Raw genomic sequence first — 19,355 nt, 5'->3', positions numbered from 1 at the left:
CAGAGGAAGCATACATTATCAGGACTATTCCTATTCCTTTCTTGGACCACCTCTTCTCAAAACTGAGCAGTAGAGATACTCTTCATGCAAGTCACTGCTGTAGTCAGAACTTCACAGATCTCTGCACACGCACAGTCCTAAATCCAGCCAGAGTTTCAGAGTTCTTTCCTCCTCTCCCAGTACCAACCTTACACTCCCCAACGCCAGAGGTCTATAAGTCATGATATAAACAAAGGCATATATTTACCCATTGTTAGTTCTTTCTTGCTGTGCAGTAGAGAGTGGAAACCCAGATAAATTCAGAAAGTAATCACAGAATTTATCCAGTCCTGAAACAACAGCAACCGATGCAGAAATACTAAGCCTCTGGTATTTGGGCCGGCCGAGGGCTACCCTGGCAGGGATAACCAAAATGTGATGACTGCAACAGTGAAACACGAAGAGCATCTGTTACCAGTTCAAATGATGATATTCCAGTCCTGCTTGATCTCAAGAACCCAGAGGATTGCAACAGAGACCACTTCAGTCATCTGTTATCTGCAAACTGGAAGGAATTAATTATTCTTATAGCTGTGCAAGATGGCCTTAAAAATGTAAGTGCTGTCCACAAACTTCAATCTAACCCTAAAGGTGGCTTACATCCCTGCACTGGATAATGTATGTACTAGCAAAATCAACTCTGCAGGACCAAAACAAAAATATGTAAGTGGCAACAGCACATGTAGGTCTTTTTGCCTTTAACTCAGAAGTTGGGTATGCCAGAAATGGACCTCTTTGACTCACAAGAAAACTTTCAAATCAAAAGATTTTTTTCCAAAACTGAAAAGAATGAGACCCTGATTCAGAGCAATGTAATGTCTCCACCACAGCATATCTCTCTATTCATAAAACCCCAAATTACAATCTGAAATTCCAGAGGGTGTGAAAGTTGGGTCTACATAGCTTTTAAAAATCAATGGATTTTTCTCATGTTCAATCTGGCAAGAGGAATTATGAGAGTTCATGGATGCAATTAACCTAGAACCCTGAGATACTCTCTAGTTGAAGTTTGAGACTAATTTGAGATGCTCAGGAAGATTTTTCAAATACAAGTCCACTTTCTTCTGGGTTAGGAATGCCTCTTGAAGGGAAGATTCAAAGGCAATCTAGAAACACAATCTTGTAAGAAGGAATTTGAGACTATATCCAGGAAGATTTATGGCTGTTGATCTGAAACCCAAGGTTGAATAAGAGATTTGTAACCCAAGAGAGACTCAAAATCTGGAAAAATCTCTTCAAAGATAAGTCATCTAAATAAGGCAATATGCGAATGCTCTGTAGTCTATAATGATCATTTTGTAAACATCCTTGGAGCTATAGATAACTCAAAGTAATGAACTGATGTGATCCAGACATAGAAAATCTGTGGAAACCTCTGACCTCTGTAGCAAGAGGGATGTGACGATAAGCATCTTTTAAGTCTAGAGTTACTATGAAACTTAGAAGGGGAAATGATAGGTAACAAATGCTATAATTCACAGACTGTTACTAGTTTAATGACCCAGGGGCTTTTCTAAGCCTAGACAAGTTTTCCCAAATGAATGACGCCCTGTATGTGATACTGAGAGCCAGGCATTTATAAGCTACCTCTGTCCATAAGGGATATAGGGTGCCAGGACCAGTGTAAATTTCATATTCCCATCTACTGGTCTACACTGTGGTTAAACTGATAACAGACTAACTCAGCGTCACATGGATGGGAAGCCGGAAGGCGCAAACCTCTCTCTCCAACATGCTCTGTTAAAGTCACAGCAAAATTCAGGTCTAGCTGGCTTTTTAGGGAACTAAAGATTGACCATGAGGATTATTGAAAGCAGAATCAAAAACATTCTCCAAGGTTGGTATAAGTGTATTATGTAGCTTATTCACTTGTAAGATTATCACAGTATCTCCTTAAGGAAGGAAGGGGGGGGTTATCCATTTGTTCCCACAAAAATACATATTTCATCCTGGATATAGTCTCAAAAAAAAAAAAAAAAAAAAAAAAACTCTCTCACTTCAGCAGCAGAGTCATGCACTTGTGTGGAAAACAGACAAAGCCCTGTCTTTGTCATTATCGGAAACCTCTAATAAAACAACTTTATAAGTTTTGGAATCAGTAATCATACTTCAATTTCCTCCTGTTCCACAGGATTCAAAACCTGGAATAAATCCTTAGCTAAATTGAGTAATTAATCTTTATTAACAGACACCCATTTTTAAATGAAATATGTCAATCCTTTTGTTTCTTTTTTCTGGGGATATCCCTAAAAGGATACTGACTGTTGAACAATGGCATTTCAACCCAGAAAATGGGTCTCTTACCCAGCCACCATGGGAAGAACATCCAGGAGAAACTCCTGTACTCAAAGAAGATGGTTCTTCCATGTCCAATACTGTAAACTGAACAGCCGCAGAGGATATGGCTAACGCTAATTCCATGGCGGTGGAAGGAACTATACCAGTAGGTCCCAGGGGAAACCATTGAGTGATCCAGGGAACAAGCTGTGGCCGCTGCAGTCACTCCCCAAAGGCTGAGGTATAGACTAAACCCATGGTACACGCAAGGTCTCCTTTTTTTCTGTTCATGTAGAGTGTAAGGAGGAACTTCAAGACTGATAAAGGCGTCCATGTTACTGCTGAGGGAGAAGTCTGTTCGTCGGTAAGTGCTGCTAGAATGAGTTGGTCAGAAGCATAGCTGGTTCAACCAGCACCCTGGGCCAGTAGTATGAACCAGCGCCCCACCTCCTCAGCTCTTTAAGGGAAGTGCAAAAAAATCGGACGTTCCGTCTACTGGCACACCGACCAGATGACTAGAAGCATGACATGGCCCACTCTCCCCTGCCCCAGCCATTCAGGTTCCGCTTCTCTGCCCAGCTCCCAACCCTCCTTCCACATATTTAATTAACAAAAAAAAATGTTTTCTTCTTAGTTTAGACCTTGTCTGCAAGAAATGCTACAATGCTCAGGTTTTCGTTAAAAAAATTAAACTGTAGCAAACTGCTTGCTACAAATGTAGCAAAGAGTTGCTGCTTTTACACCCTACCTGCACACAGTGGTATGACACTCATGTTTAATTTTAAAAAAAAATCTTTTTAAACTGTAACAAACTGCTTGATACAAATTATGGTGTAGCTAGACCAGGATGGGGGCACTGGGGAGACCTTTTGCCTAGGGCACCAGTTGGCCAAAGGCCAGTCCTGGGCTGCTTGGATTGCTACAGTAATCAGGTTTCAGTTAAAAAAAAAAAAATGTTTTTTTTACTTTTAAATTGTAACAAACTGCTTGCCACAATGCAGTAAGCAGTTGCTACAATTTAGAGTAAACAGGGAGTGATACAGCACTCGGGTTTGACAATAAATGCAACACTAGCTTTTATAAGCCAGTATTGCATTAGAGAGAGAGAGAGAGAGAGACAGAGACAGAGAGATCAGTATCTGCTGACCACCCCCCCCCCCAACTCTCTGTTTCTGGAGCAGGTGTCCTATTGCCCCACCCTAGCTATGTTACTGGTTGGAAGTTAAGTTGTCACTGTAATGTTTATAACACCAGTACATACACATACATGTCCCTACAAAGACCCGTAAATATCACAAACGTCAGTAAATCAATTTGGTTATGCTGTACAGTGTCCTGGGTTCGAGCTTTACAGCGGCTGTTTATTTTTGGCTAGGCTTGCATAGGCCCTACGGCCGAATTTGTAAGCAGTACACTTTAGTCCCCTACAATACAGAAGTCCTTTTTCACAGAAGGTGTCACTGAATTAAGTAAAACTGAAGGTAAGTTGTCAGAAAGTGTACACAAGCATTCAAATATATTTACAATCCCTTAAAATATAAAAGCAGCACATTTTTTCTCACAAAAAGTAGCCCAGACCTACACCTAGTCAGTTAGCCTCAACCACTAAAAATAAATCATTTGGTAAGACATTCCACTAAAATTTTAAAACAATTGACAGTATTCTTAGAGACTTTGTCCTAATTCCTGCCAAAAATAGAAAAAAAATCTAATTTCTGTGTAGAAGAGTTCCCCAAAGGGGACTTGCATGTTAGAAATGGAGGATCAGATACATCTGATCTGGAAAGTAGTCCAGAGGTGCTCTTTCAGGGGTGACAAAAAAGTACTGAAGAAATGGAAACCCATGCTGCTGTTTTCTCCATGAGGAACTCAATGCACAGCAGCCTGGGGAAATGGGGAGGTGTCAGAGACTTTTGAAGACTGACCAGTCATTATATCCTGTGAAGGATATAACCCAAACAGCTACAGGCTATTACAGCAGTGAGAATGGTGAACATTTACTTTGCTCTATTTACCTTGAGTTTTAGCAGCATTTTGTTCATGTAGAAAACTCAATAATGAGGAGTGCCAGACAGCAGCCCTCAGTTGAGAAAGACCAATGCACAATAAAGAAGGCAAACACTAACTGCTGCTCAGCATTTGCACTCTGAACTTAAAGAATCCGGGCATTTGAATTACCTGTTTGGTTTACATTTCAAATGTAAAATTCCTGTTTTAAGGCATATATTTATGGCAATGGCTTTCAGAAAGGTCGAACAAGCTTACACAATTTACACTTTCATATACACTGATTAAGTTTACTGGACATAATTGCAGACTTCCTACATTGTTTAGCTCACCTCTATCTCAAATCTGTGAATTATCCTACTAGCTCAAAAATATATTCATACCAGAGTTTTACGTTTAACTTCTCTACTTCTAGACTCAAGCAAAAAGGATAATGTAATCTGATAGCTTATGATGTTATTTCAGAGGTAGGCAATATTTTTACAGAACACAATGCCCACCCAGTTCTGAGCTCAGGTATTAGCAGCACTTTGTTCAGTGACAAATGATAAAGGCTACACTAAATGACATCTAGTTAAAGTCACTTTCTCAGTGTATTTACTCCTCTTAACTCTCTATTTTAGTGACATCATCACCTTAGGATATGTACTTAAGTAGTCCTTCCATTTTTAATATCTAAATGATCATCCACTTACTCTGCTGAAATGCAATATAGTAATCACATAAATGTCAATAATGTTCTGCTGTCGTGTCAGCTTTAAAACAATAATGCATTATGCCAAAATAAGGTAGATGTAAGTAGTCAGAGGACACGCTCATACTAATTACACAGTATAAACAGTAGCACTTTTGGTGCTTCTGGAATTGATAAAGGTTGTGGAAAACCTAGATGCCAGAGTACAAAACATTCAAAAACAAGAATTTAGTCACTCCTAATAATGCTCACCCATAAATGGATGAGTTTTGTGAGGTGATATCAGCAACATGTGGTATCACACACCTGCTTTTCCATGAACTTACTACCTCACTGAATTAAGAGGCGCACCACATCAGGATGGTGTGTGTGTCAGCTAAGTGGGGCTCTGCATGTGCTGAGGGATGGGGTCATGCTGTAATGTGCCAAGAAAAATTAAAAGGGCTCTGTTTCATCTTCTTCCAATCTTCTGTCAAGCTGCTGACAAACTTCTGAAGCTGAGATAAAGCTATTAGAAGAATGTTATAAAATGCTAAATGAGTTTATCGACACATATTGCTTTGCTGGTGCCTGTGGGCAATGGAATTTACCTTGTATTGATGCCTCAGGACAAAAGTGCAAAATGTCTTTGTTGCATATTTCTACAGAGCACTAACAAATGGTGTGACAAATGGTTTAACAATTCCACTGAAGAAGCTGCATTATGGCTTTAAGCAGTTTCGAAATGTCAGTTATTTCTTGGCATGTTTCCTAAAAATATATTGATTATTGCTACTCTACAGCAAATTATCAAGCATGCTCATCTGAATATTTCTAAAGATTTGCTGCTCATTTCCCCAGTCCCTATGGCAAACTTGATTTTCCAGATTACTGCATTATGAAAGCAGAAATGAAAGTGAATATTTCCAATAAAAATAAATGAAACATTTTAAGAAAGGTGAAAATGATTTACTCTGCAAAGTTGAAAAAAATGACTTCCCAAAACCAATCAAAATTTGCCTAAACAGCTCAAGACAAAAACTAGTGTATAATCCAAATTAAGTTATTTCCTTGATCTATCAAGTAGAGGTAAAGAATCAGATATGAGCATCTCTGCAAAAGTACTTAACACTGACCACACTAGGTCATGGGCAGCAGTAGCCTTGTCTGAAAAACAGGTATAAAGCTAGGAATCTCTCCTATATAGAAGACCAGGCTAATGCAGCTTTCATATTTACACATGCAGGCAGTTTGGAAGGTTGACATTTCAACTCACTGGATCTTTAGGATGTGGGAGAAAAACAAAGTCTCTGGTTAAAAAAACACAAAACAGCAACAAGACCCTCAAGCGGTGAATCACCCCAAAACAGCTGCAAGACTCCTACATTTAAACTGTCTTAAACACAGACATCAAAATTCAGCTTTTATTACAGTGTTTTATTAAAAAGCAGATTAAATTCATACAAACAAATTAGGAAACTGAAGTATATTATACTAAACAAAATAAATTTCAGATACCTTTTTTTTTAAATACTAAAAAAAACACATCAGCTGTTAAGAATTTTGCATACATCTGTATGCTGCATTTTTATCTGTTCCTCACAAAATTAATGGTTTTCTGGCAAATCATTAAAGACTGAAGTCACTAAAAAATGACAAAACAAAGTTTCACACTTCATATCCTGCAGAAAGGGATTCATAACACACAGAAAATGCAAAACCTGTTATTCTAACAAATTTTTAAGTTTATAAATACAATATTTAATAACTGTCCTCAATTTTGAGCCATTACCTCTTTATTATTTTGCCTTTTCCAGAATTACTACACTAAGAGGTTTACTACATATAGCATTCCCTGCATTCATGTGAAACTATGTTACACTGTTCTATGACTGATACTCTCATTGGTTATGCAGACATTTGCATGACATTTTGCACACTATAATAATGTTGCTTCTGAGTGTGTGAGAAAGTTTCACATACCTCCAATCCTAGCATTGAAAGCAATCCCCACTGTGCAGTGCGAATTGTTTGCAGTAGCTGCCACTTCTCCAGCACAACGAGTTCCATGCCTGTGTTAAAAAAACAAAGAAAGTCACTAACTGAAGTCTCTGTGCGAGACAGTTTAGATACAGAAGACTGTCTCCAAAAGCAGACAGAACCAACACAATGCTAAATGACTGTGTGACAGAACTGGACATGAACTGCACATTCTCTTTTCTTCTTTCTGCCTCTTACACACACATTATATACTGAAGCACAATGTACAGTTCTCACTGCAATAAGCTACTCAATGTATGCCTTAAAAAACTTTTCTGACAGTATTTCAATTGGAAAAAAAAAAGAATCAAACTGCTAGGCAAAAAAAAAAACGTACTACTGTACAGCATTTATATCTGAAGTTAAGAATCTCATGCAGGTCAGTCTATTATTTGTCATCTGGAATGCACAGACCTCAAAATTAGCTATATTATTTTAAAAGTGAAGAGTAAGCCCTGTTGACAAACACAGGAATAGGATTGTTTTTCCACTTACACAATGGTAGCTTGTAAGTATGCAAAAAATGTGCATGTTGATTGGTCAGCCCAACCAGCATGCTCACTGTAAAATCAAGTATATAACAGAAAAGAGTCCAGCCACTTAAGTCCAACTGGACTTTCTTCTCCAAGAGGTATGGAGGGCAGAGAAAATACAAGAAAAATCAGGTACGTCATGCAAAACTAAAGAAATGTACCTGACTTTCCTTGTATTTTTGCCCTGTCTCTCGTTTGTTTCCAAAAAAAAAAAAAAAAAAAAAAAAAAAGCAACAGATATAGATAGTCCTTTTTCTGTTGCTTGCTTTCCAAAGCACTGACATGAATCTTTTTAAATCACTTACCCTGACTGGCCCTGATGATGTGGTGAAGCTTTTAGTAAAATACGATCTATAATTTACCATCCTTAAGAGAGACTTTCTTGATGTTTGTTAATCAAGTTTAGTGTTTTTACCATACTGGAATCAGGAGGCATGTGTTTATTGTTAAGTACCTTCCACTGATTTCCTTTTAATGAATAGATTACTTTGCAGAAAGCACTGTACATGTTCCAACGTTGTGCATTCTTGAAATATAGGTTCATAGGTTGATACTAAGCTATCTGCCCTAGGGCATTTATAAGCCTAGCCAGAGTGTATTTGGCTTTTGCCACCCTTTTAGATTAGTTGACTGTGCCTCTGTATAGTAGGTCACAGAAGGTAGCCCTTTTAAGGTTAGTTTACTGTACCTCTGTCAAGCAGGGACACAGAAGAGATCCCAGGGGTAAACTTACGATCTCCCATCCACTCGTCAAGATTTCTCTTGAAGAGGGTCAGTGAGGGGCTCTGCCTAACATGGATTGGGATTTTGTTCCAGAGTGAGGGGAGTCTCTGGGATATGAATCTGTCCCTCCAGCATGTCCTATTTATTTCTGTGCTGAGGTTCAAGTCTCTGGAGCGTGTAGCTCTAAGGGAATTTGATTTCCTGAGGTGAAGCATGTCCATTAATTCTGGGTTGGACATGGCTTTATACGTCAGACACAGATTGCCTCTGAGTAGGCGGTACGCAACTGAGTAGAGCTGAGAGTTTCTTTAGCCGAACTGCATAGGGCATCTGTTTGAGCCCCTTGATCCTCTTGGTGAGATACTTTTGGGGTCTTTCCAGTTGCTGAAGGTGTCGGGTAAGGTACATCCCAAATGGGGCACTGTACTCAATTATGGGCCTGACATATGATGAGTAGAGGGGCACAATGACCTCTCTTGATCTAGATGTGAACCCTTTCATGATAAGGTGGGATATATAGAAGGTCTTTCTAACCACTTTGGCAACGTGATTGTCAAAGGAGAGATTGCTATCTACTTGGGTCCCCATGTCCCTAATTACTTCTTCCGTACTTAATGGATTACCACCTATGTGGTTAATTTAATTTGTGGGCACTTTGTTTTTCCCAAAGGGAATGACTATGCACTTTTTGGCATTTAGCTTTAAGCCATGGCTCTGGCACCAGTTATCCATCTCTGAGAGACCCTTTTGGAGGATGCTTGTGTCAGTCGGAGAGTCGATTACAGCACCCAGTTTGCAGTCATCTGTGAACTTGGTCAGCCATAGTCCACCCATGTTAGCCTGTACCTCGGAGAAATATATACCGAACAAGAGAGGTCCCAGGACTGAGCCTTGTGGGACACCACTTGTAACTGGTTTAGAGTCTGACATGGCACCTGCTATTGACATGTGGGTTCTATCCCTGAGCCAGTTTGCAACCCATCTTGTGACATAGGGGTTGATATTTAAGCTGGTGAGCTTATTTATGATGCCCGAGTGGGGTATTGTGTCGAAGGCTTTTGCGAGGTCCAGGTAGGCTGTGTGGACTACCTTCCCTTCATCTATGGCTTTGGTAACTGTTTCAAAGAAGTCGACCAGGTTCAAGAGGCAAGATCTGCCCTTAACGAAGCCGAATTGGGTAGGATCCAGTGTCTGGAGGCTCCCAATGTCTTTGTTTATGATTTCCATGATGATACGCGCCATAGCTTTGCAGACCAGGCTAGTCAGGCTTATAAGGCGATAGTTTCCGGGGTCTGTTGTGGCACCACCTTTGTGGAGTGGGACCACTATTGCTGTACGCCATTCCTTGGGAACATATCCTGTAGTAAGGCTGTGACTTTATATAAGGGTTTAGTTCTTCTTGGAGCTCATGTAAGACGCAGCCCGGGACACCGCCTGGTCCCATTGATGCTGTGTTTTTTGCTTTGGAGAGGGCAGCTCTCACCTGTGCATCTGTGATCTCAGGAAGGCTACACTCTGTTGGGATAGACATTTGCTCTTTTGGGGGGGAAGGGGGGGGAGAAGTTTGCACTGAACCTTTCTGCCAGGATGTTGGCAATGTCTGTGGGTTCAGTGTATTTTTTGTCATTTTGCACTAACTCAGAGCATATCTGGGAGTTGCCTCCCAGGTTTCTGACATAACTAAAGAAGGCCTTGTGATTATCTTTAGTGTCTTGTGCAATTTTTCTTTCAAAGCTGGCCTTAAATGATTTTATGAGGGATCATAGTTTCTTGCTAGTACTGATCAGTGACGCCTTCCCTTTTTGGGATTTTGCTCTGTCATGTAGTAGCTTTCTCCTTCTGTTGTATAGCTTATTTATGGCCAGGGTCCACCAGACAGGTCTCCTGCCTTTGGAGGAGTGAGTCTTGGTTTTATTTTAGATAGCATGCTCCATGCATTCCTGTATGTGTCCATAGAATGCTTTTGTAATGGATTCTGCATTTTCGGCCGTTTTTTCCACTGGCCCGGGGGCTTTGAAGGATTCCACCTCAGTTTTGAGAAGTGTGAAGTTTGCTTTTGAGAAGTTCTTCACCGTGGTTTCCTTGGCTAGGGGTGGGGACAGAATATGGATGTCCAGTGAGATTTGTTTATGGTCTGATCTTACCAATGAGGGGTATACCTCTGGTGTGGAACATAGAGACCCCATGTTGGTGATGACCAGATCCAATATGTTTCCCCCTCTTGTGGGAGTGGTGACTAGTTGTTCCATAGCATGTGAGTTTATAAATTCTAGGAACCGTTGGGCGAGGGTGTTTGGGCTTGAGTAGTTTTCTCAATCGATGTTTGGGTAGTTGAAGTCACCCAATATAACAGTGTTTGGAGAGACCTTCATATTCTCCAGTGTTCTCAGGAAAGCCGAGTGAGGTTCCTGTGTTTGGGAGGGTGGTCTGTAGCAGGCTACAAACTGAAAGGCAGTTTTGCCCACTGTTAGTTACACATGGATGGTCTCCGATGCTTCGTGCAGTGCCACTAACCTGGAGGTGTAGGTATCTTTGATAAATATGGATACTCCCCCTCCTTTTGTGGTTCGGTCTGAGTTTTGGGGTCAGAAAGCATGGTATGAAGTATAGCCTGTTAGTGCTGGGGTGCTCTTGGGAGCCTTGAACCAGGTTTCTGTTACTGCACAGATATCGATATTCTCCATACTGAGGACAGTCTCGAGTGCGTGCATCTTGAGGTTTAGACTTCTGGTGTTGAGCAGCATTACCCTTAGTTTTTTTTTCTTTGTGTTGTCTATGGGGGTGGGTTTGTCTTTTGAGCCTTGCCTAAAAAAGGCACTATGGGGGAGGCAAGATCCTTTGCCAGTATTCGAAAACCCAGGGGTGCAAGTGCAAGCCATCCCTAGCGAAGCAACGTGGCTTGTCAAGCATGTCATCCCAGGCTGACAGACACTGGATCCCCTTTGAATGACACCAATACTTTAGCCAATTGTTAAAATTGATCATTTTGTCTTTATACTGTGGCATCATTCTTGGTGAGGGTAAGATGCTACTCAAGGTCAGGGTCATACCGGCCTGGGCTACATGATCAAAGAGCTCCTGTACGTCTTTTTTCATGTAGACCAGGGAGGTACGTCTCAGGTCATTCACACCAGCATGGACAATGACAGAGTCATACTTGTACTTGCTTTGGAGTGACCTGAGTGCTTGTGTTATGTGGCGGATCCTGGCACCCGACAGGCAGCTTACAGTGACCTTCTCCTTGTTCAGCCTGGTGAGTGGGACGTCAGTGTGTCTGACAATAGAGTCACCTATTACAAGTGTATTAGGTGTGTTGTTTAGCCTTAAGGGCTGTGACTGTGTGGCACACTGACTTTGTGAGCTATGTGCTATATGGATATTGTTTTGTGGTAGGTGTTGCTAGGATGTCTGCTTTGGAGGTCTCTGCTGCTTAGGCAGATTTTTATTTAGAGCCTCCGAGTATGTTTTTGTGTGTTTGTGTGTTTGGTTTGCTGATGCGATAGGTCTATGTGAGACTGGATTTGTGGTGTGTGCGGTTACCTTCTCCTCCTGACAGGCTGTGCCAGTACTGGGTTGAGAGAGCTTAGCCTCCAGTTTGGCTATATAGTTGCATCTCTCACATATATTTCTGCTTGTTGGGAGGAGGAGAGGGTGGTCTGTACACATAAGGCAGTTGTAACATTGCCTCAAGATTCCCAGATTCACCAGCTGGACTGGAGAGTAAACTTGAAAGTGACCTTTGGACATGCCTGAATAATATAGGGAACTACTTATTGACTTGATCAGAAAGAACCAATAGGGAGCAAGTGCTTAGAAGGAGTATAAGAGGATGTAGTGCTTTAGTTTGTGTTTACCTATGAGATTACTGGGGGGCTATAGAATGAGAATAGAGTGCTTAATTAGAGATTTAGAGCAGTTCTAAAGGAAAAAGTGAAGAGCAGACTTTGTGGAGCCGGGAATAGTTTAAACCTGTTTAAGCGACGCTGCTCTGTGTGCAACACCGTGCAAAAAGAGGTTGCAGGGTTTTAAGAGAGAGAGATCAAGGAGTTTAGAATTGACCCAAAATGGCCAATAAAACTACAGCTTCTAGGCAGTAACCACTCCTACAAGGACAGGCAGGCTGTTCAGTGTTAACCAATGCCACTGGTGAACACAGAGACTTCCCTTTAGCCCAAGCAAGCACTGGCCTCCAAGAAACTTACAAACAGTTCAGAACAGCAAATCTGTAACTGAACTTTCTTAAATTTCAGAAAGTGAGAAAAAAGCAATATGTTGTATTGAGGAGGAGGATATGAGTTGTTTACCCACCAGTCCACCAAAACCATTTTTTTTTAATTTCCAGTTACCAGTGAAAAGGTCTGTTGATTAACTGGAATTCAAAACAATATACCTTATTTAACATTACTAGAAAAGAATAAAACAGAATTCTACAGTACATTTGTCAAATTTACACTTTGGCTCGTTTAACTCACTCTAGTAATAAATTTGACCAATTCTCTATGACCAGCTGAGTAATGCCTATGGGTATCTAAAACCTCCATTCTATAATTCCATTAGTAACAGTAAAACCATGTTATATACAAAAGTACAGTTGTACAAAATTTGACCTTTACTATAACAGCAAATGGCCTTCTGTTCACTGCTGCAGTACTCCTCACTTAAGTAATCACTTGCCAAGGATAGTTCAACGGCTGGCCAGTATACCAAATCCTTCAGCTATTATAGGTGGCGTACATCACACATATGCTCCCCGCACAAGATGTAGGGCATAAAAAGGTGACATATGGACACAAAGACGTAGAACTGAAAAAGGCCCAGCAGGAGCAAAATACCACATAAATAAAGAACATGTGCATACAGAAGGCGAAAAAAAAAAAAAGATTTGGCCAGGAAGGAAATAGAACACTGGGCAAGAGTCAGGACTGAGGGGGAAAGAAATAGCAAGTGAACACTGCAACAGTGAAGAGAAGGACATCTACTGTTATGGTAAGATTTTACACAGCTGTACTATGCCCTTCCATATCACTGTTGCAGTACTTTTCACCTAAAGGAGAGTGCAAGAGTTCAAAAGGAAGCCTGGGAGCTGGAATGCAAACAGGAACCCTCCACAAATCCAAGTAGAATAGCCCTGGCAAAGCCTGCTCTGGCCCTGGAAATAACATCTAACGTGCAATGTTTGGTGAAAATATGAACAAAGGACCAAGTAGCAGCCTCCAGAATGGATGGAACTGGTAATCCAGACCCTTGTAAAAGGCACCAGAGGAGACAACTGCCCTAAAAGAGTGCTCCTTTACAGACGTGGAAAGACATTTGCCATAAAAATAATAAAAAAAGGAAATGGCTTTAGAAATCCAGGAAGAGATGGTTTGCTTGGAAACAGCCAAACCCAAAGTCTTAGGATAAAAGGAAACAGAAAGCTGCTCAGACTAGCGAATAAATAGACGTTCTGTACCCACCTTAACATTCCATCTGTGTTGTCCATTCTTCCTACACGGTTGGATCTGACTTGACTGTGACTTCAGCTCTTAACCACCAAAAACCTCTAGAGCTCCTCCCTTACAAATAATGTAGCGACCCTTAACATACCTGAGATCTTGCTTGCTATCTGACAAAGTAGGAAGTACTACTATAAAATTCTTAACAGAAGAAGCCATATCTGGATCTCGACATGAAGGAAAGTGGTGTCCATATAACTCTAATTTTTCCAGAAGTCAACTGTGAAAAAGGATGGGTTTGGTGGGTGGGGAGTTGAGGAAGAATGGAAATGAACACAAATGAAATGTTACGGTGAGTGTATAACTTCTTTATCTGATGTTGTCAATCTTCATTCTATCCTCAACTGTTGGGACAGAGTCTCCAGTTACCTAAATTCCCAGATGGACTCTAAGGAAGGATACTTCTGAGAACAGTTGAGCCAAATGGTGTCTTCTCGAGACCAGATCCAGTTTGCAATGAGTAATTAATAAAGGTATGATGATTGGCCCAAGTTGCAGCTGCACATGTCATCCATGGAAGCTCTAGATAGAAACACTTAAGTACCAGCCATGGACCTAGCTGAATGAGCTGTTAAAGGTCTTGGTAAGGACAGAATAAATTTGTTGTAGATAAATTATATGCAATCCTTCTGCCATCTGGCTAGTTATCTTTACAACTGATCTGCCCAATTTAGAATTGAAATAATTCACCTGTCTTCCTAATTTATTTTATTTTATGCAAGTACAAACGCAATTGTCTATGGGCATCCACTATATGACACACAAATTCTCCTTTGTTCATAAATTTAGGAAAGAATACTGGCAGATTAATGGACTGGTTAATACTGGATTCTGACACCATCTTAGGAAGGAAAGGAGGATTTGTACATAACAATACTCTGTCCTTGTGGAAAATTAAGTAGGGAGGTTTACAGGACAATGCTTTCAGTTCTGAAATTCTTCTAGCAAAGGTAATGGCCGTTAGAAAAGTAGTTCTCCAGGTCAGAAATTTAAGATCACATTTTGCTGCTGGTGCAAAAAGGAGAGTGAAGTAAGGCCTGCAGTACCAAATTTTAATCCCATGAAGGAGTAAGATCTTTATAGAGGGTCCTCAGAAGAAGACTGCCTCTCAAAAAGGCCTTACAAAGCTTAGATGAAGCCAATGTATGGAAGCTGGAAATTGCTGCTAGCTCTTACATTAAAAAATGTTGTTAAACAAAAAAAATAAATAAAAAATAAAGAACACTTTGTGCCGGAGCTGAGAAGGTGTTTATGATGTATCCAAAAAACAAACAATTTCCATTTACTCCTATAAAGTTTTCTTGTTGAAGCCTTACGGGAAGATAAAAGTATATGACGAACAGAGGAAGAAAGCATTGGTTGTCTGGCTATTAACAGAATTGGAGAAACCATGCTGTTATAGCCTGAGGTAAGCGACTTCCGGATGAATCATGCCTGTCGGATGAGACAGAAGGTCTGGAATAGGATCCAGAGTCCAAAGTGGATGAAGTAGATGAGGCCAAAGAAAGGGAAACCAAATCTGACAAGGCCAGTAAGGCACACTGAAGATGGCTTTGCTCTTCAACCAGACAGCTTTTTGCAGAAATTTTGGAATTAGGAGAGTTGATGGGTAAGCATAAAGAGGACTGAAGAGGGGGACAATCATGGATAGAGCTTCCCTCAGTGATTCCCCTAGTGGGGGGATCAGTCCGGAAGAAGATGCTGCATTTGTTGTTTAGGAGAGAAGCAAAAAGATTGCAGCAAGGTTGGCTCCATTAATGGAAAATCAGAGACCACTCATGACGTAGTACAAGAGACCTGCTTAATTTGCCTGCCATCAAGTAGGACTTCCCCAGAATGTGCATTGCTATCAGAAAGCAGTTAGAAGATATAACCCATTGCCATACTCTGAGGACTTCTCGACACAAGGGGCAAGACCTGGTTCCTCTTGTTTGTTGATATACCAAACTATCAACATGTTGTCTGTCTAGATCGTAACTGTCCAAAAAGGGAGAGAGTCTTGAAAAGCCTGCAATGCTAAGAGCATCATTCTCATTTCCAGGACATTGATATGCATATTGGGCTCTTCAGGGGACCAAGTGCCTTGAACGGTCTTCCTCAGGAAGCCCCCCCCCCCACAATTTGGAAAGCATGTGTGGTCACTATGGCCTTGGGTCAAGAGAAAATGAAAGGGCAACCTTGTAGAATTTTATGTGATTGGATCCATCACCAAAGGTATCTTTGCATGCCTGAGTGATTCTTATTTGGGCTGATATGTATTGACAGAGAATCGACCATTGTGTTGCTAACATCCACTGAAGAAATATGGATGCTGACACTGACCGCGATGCCTGACGGATCAAACAGGATGAAACTGTGGCACTGTTATTTTGCTGACCTGGAATCTGAGAGTCTGCACTCTTGATAGAGAAAGAGAAGCTATCAATGAAACCGTGCTGAAAATTCCAAAGTTTGAGATGGTTGTAACTGAGACTTCTTGTAGTTTACAGTTATCCCAAGAAGGAAGCAAGTCTGGAGCACCTGATATCTTGCTTTTATTAGTAGATGCATGGTCGGGGCAGTAATGAGCCAGTCATCCAAGTATGGAAAGACTCAATCACTGAAGTCTCAAGTGAGCAGCCACAACTGTCATGCATTTGGTGAACACCCTGGGGGGCAATGGTGAAGCCAAAGGGCAGTGCCATGTACTGGTAGTGACTGCCTCTCAGCCAGAAGCATAAATACCTTCTGGACTGTCCATTCATTTTTATGCGATAGTATGCATCCTGAAGGTCTATTGAGCACATCCAAGTTAAGTTGTCCTTGTCTAGAAAAGGCAAAATGGACTGAACTGGGACCATTTGAAACTTATTTTGTTCAATTCACTAATATCCAGAATTTATCTCCAGTTTTCTTTGGAACTAAAAAGAATCTTGAGTAAGGTCCAGAGTCTATCTGGTCTGGTGAGACCTCTTGGATGATTTTTTCTAGCAGTTTTTATATTTCTATTGCTGCTGCCTTCCTCTGACTGGGTGGAACATTGGGAATTTTGGGTGCAGGAGGTGGTGGTAGGGAAAAGGGAATTCTATAACCTCTGGAAATAATCTTCTGCACTCATGTGTCTTTTGTTATATCTAGCCAGTCTCTCTGGTGCAGGGATAAATGACCCCCAACTGCCTCCAGAGGTGAGCAATTGGGCATGCTTTCAGGAGCACAGGTAGGGTCCGTCAGAGAAGAAATCTCTAGACCCTTAGTTATGTGAGCCTCCTCTGCCACATAGGTGTTCTCATCCATTAGAGCCCCCCCCCCTCTGCCTCTGGGGAACTATCTCCATGTGGATCTTGGATAGGACCCCCAGGACTTCTTGAACCACATTTATCAAACTCCTTGTTGATTCCTAGGGAAGGATCTTTGAAGAGATGAAAAATGTACACTCACTGCAGAAAGGGCCCTTCCATTTTTTTGACACCTGGACAGTGCGTCTTTAACTTTGGGGCCAAACAACTAACTACCATCAAAAGGAGCACTGACAAACAAGGACTTGTGGAGGATACCGCAAAATCACATAAACGCATCCAGACATGCCTCCTAATGCAAATGCCTGAACCTGCTGCCCCTTTCAGCACCTTTGGCTCCATGTGAGATAAGCTTCATGCATAAATTAGAAATAGCCTGTAGGGTGGCCAGCTGAGATGCTTAAGATGTCTGAGCCTCAGCAGTATCGATGCCAAAAAGGGATTTTGATAACTCCTTTATCAAATTCCTTTGTAGTCTTGTAAAATGTGCCAGGTAATGCTGCAATCTAAGGGCAAAGGTTGCTGAAGCATAGAAATGCTTCCTAAATCTATCCAATGCTCTTGACTTGGGGATGGTCAGAGGAACTTTTCTCAGCAAGTTCCTTCTTTGTGACCACCACCACAACCATAGCATCGATGGGCACTCCCCTTGCTTCAGTATTCCCTATCTATCAGTGGAGCCAGAATCCAATCTGGTCTTTTAGGGACTGGCTCAGCTGAATCAGGCTCCTTCCACACCCGCCTAAAGATCAAGTCAATGAGCTCACCAGCAGGCAGCGTAACCTAGGAGGTAGACAGGCCAGCTTCAAAGGCTTCCAGGAATATTGATTCCTCTGGGGAAGGTTTAATGGAGGAACAACCACCTCTCTGCTTAAGGATCTCAAGAATGTCTCCAAATAAGATGTCTTCATGTGGTGATCTTGGGGACCCCTCTCCTTCACTGAAATCAGTATCATCAGTGAATGACTCCTGAGGGGAGTCCAAGAGCCTCCTCTTGCACTTCCTCTTCCTAGGGACTTCCTCAGTGGGATACTCAAGTGAAGTACCAGAAAAGACTGTAAAGCCTTGCTGGGTATCCTGATGACTTTGAGCTGGCTGTCCCTGTAGAGTAGAATGATGTGGTTCAAGGCACAGAGACATCTGGGATCCAGAAGGAAGATCCAAGGGTGTAGCATACATCCGCCCTGCTGGAGCAGAGAACACTCTCTTCACTACCTGAAAGGAAGATTGCTCTGGGGAGAAGGAAGGCAATGGAGCTGAGAAACCAGGTTTCTGATCCATTGGTTCCTTCTGCCCTGAAGGCAACCTACCTGAGGTGGAAGTCGGAGCCAAGCTGTACAATGCTGAGGCTCCGAAGGGAAGAGAGAGCTCCGAAAACCTTGGAGTTGACTCCAATGCCTTAGATCCAACAGGGGCACTTCGGCTCTGAGCATCATCCAGCTCCAAGGATATATGAGCCAAATTGAAGAAGGCTTCAGATCTGCAGATAGGGATATCTATTCACTGTCCAGTATGATACACAAATGTCATGTTGCTGCCATCACAAACAGCTGAAACTTTAATACTGAATATGAAGACCATCAAACCATCATGTAAAGCAGGAAATGTAAAACTGTCTGAATCAAAGTACAGCAAACAAATCATACACTGTTCAGTTCAGGGTGAGGGCTTAAAAAGTTTTAATGCCTGTTGTGCAACTAAGCTGAAAGAATTTCAGGTTTAGAGTGCTGAGGCCTAGCATTTATTCCTGAAGCAGTTTTCTGGTCCAAACAATATTCAACACCCCAATACAGAAACAAATGCTCTTTCTCTGTACTCTAAAGTATACCATACCTCATCTCTCCAGTGGAGAATCCACAGACTAATCTAGTCTTTTACAGCACAATCTGATCTGCCCTCAGTCCAACTACTAACAAAGTTCCTAGTGTATTTTTATGGGTAAGTATACTTCTATCCACTAGTCATCAGGCTGGACTAAGGTGACATGACCACTTAAGGTGACGATCAATGTGACCACTCATTAATTCTTTTTAAGGGAACATGGGACAGTCACTGCCTAAATTCCCACTACTGTTAAAAACTTCCAGATTTAATATACAACGCTATTATCTCTGTCAAGGCCCTAGCACCTAGCACCCACATAGCTTGGATACAACCACTAATGCCAGAACCTACCCCTCACACATACGCACACACTCATGTTCCATTCAGTAAATCAAAAAGGCTAAATGCCTTCACTGACACAGCTGGACTGTCAGTGTTGGACATGTCAGTAACAGGGTGAGTCCCTGAC

The 19,355-nt window shown here is 41.5% G+C and overlaps 1 protein-coding gene across 2 annotated transcripts in view; it reads right to left on the bottom strand.

Moving 5' to 3' along the window:
- Window positions 1-19,355, bottom strand: part of LOC122793112 (proprotein convertase subtilisin/kexin type 5-like) — a 3,326,953-nt gene that overhangs the window by 2,236,072 nt on the left and 1,071,526 nt on the right. For both annotated transcript variants that reach the window (XM_044060853.1, XM_044060852.1), the window contains one exon: window positions 6,980-7,068. In XM_044060853.1, the coding sequence (XP_043916788.1) occupies window positions 6,980-7,068 (89 nt within the window). The remainder of the gene's footprint in view (window positions 1-6,979; window positions 7,069-19,355) is intronic.

Source organism: Protopterus annectens, chromosome 2.part0 (genome assembly GCF_019279795.1).
Source record: "Protopterus annectens isolate FY-2018-M chromosome 2.part0, PAN1.0, whole genome shotgun sequence".
NCBI lineage: Eukaryota > Metazoa > Chordata > Ceratodontiformes > Protopteridae > Protopterus > Protopterus annectens.
The sequence above is the reverse complement of the archived record's forward strand: the minus strand, read 5'-3'. Positions and strand labels throughout refer to the sequence as shown.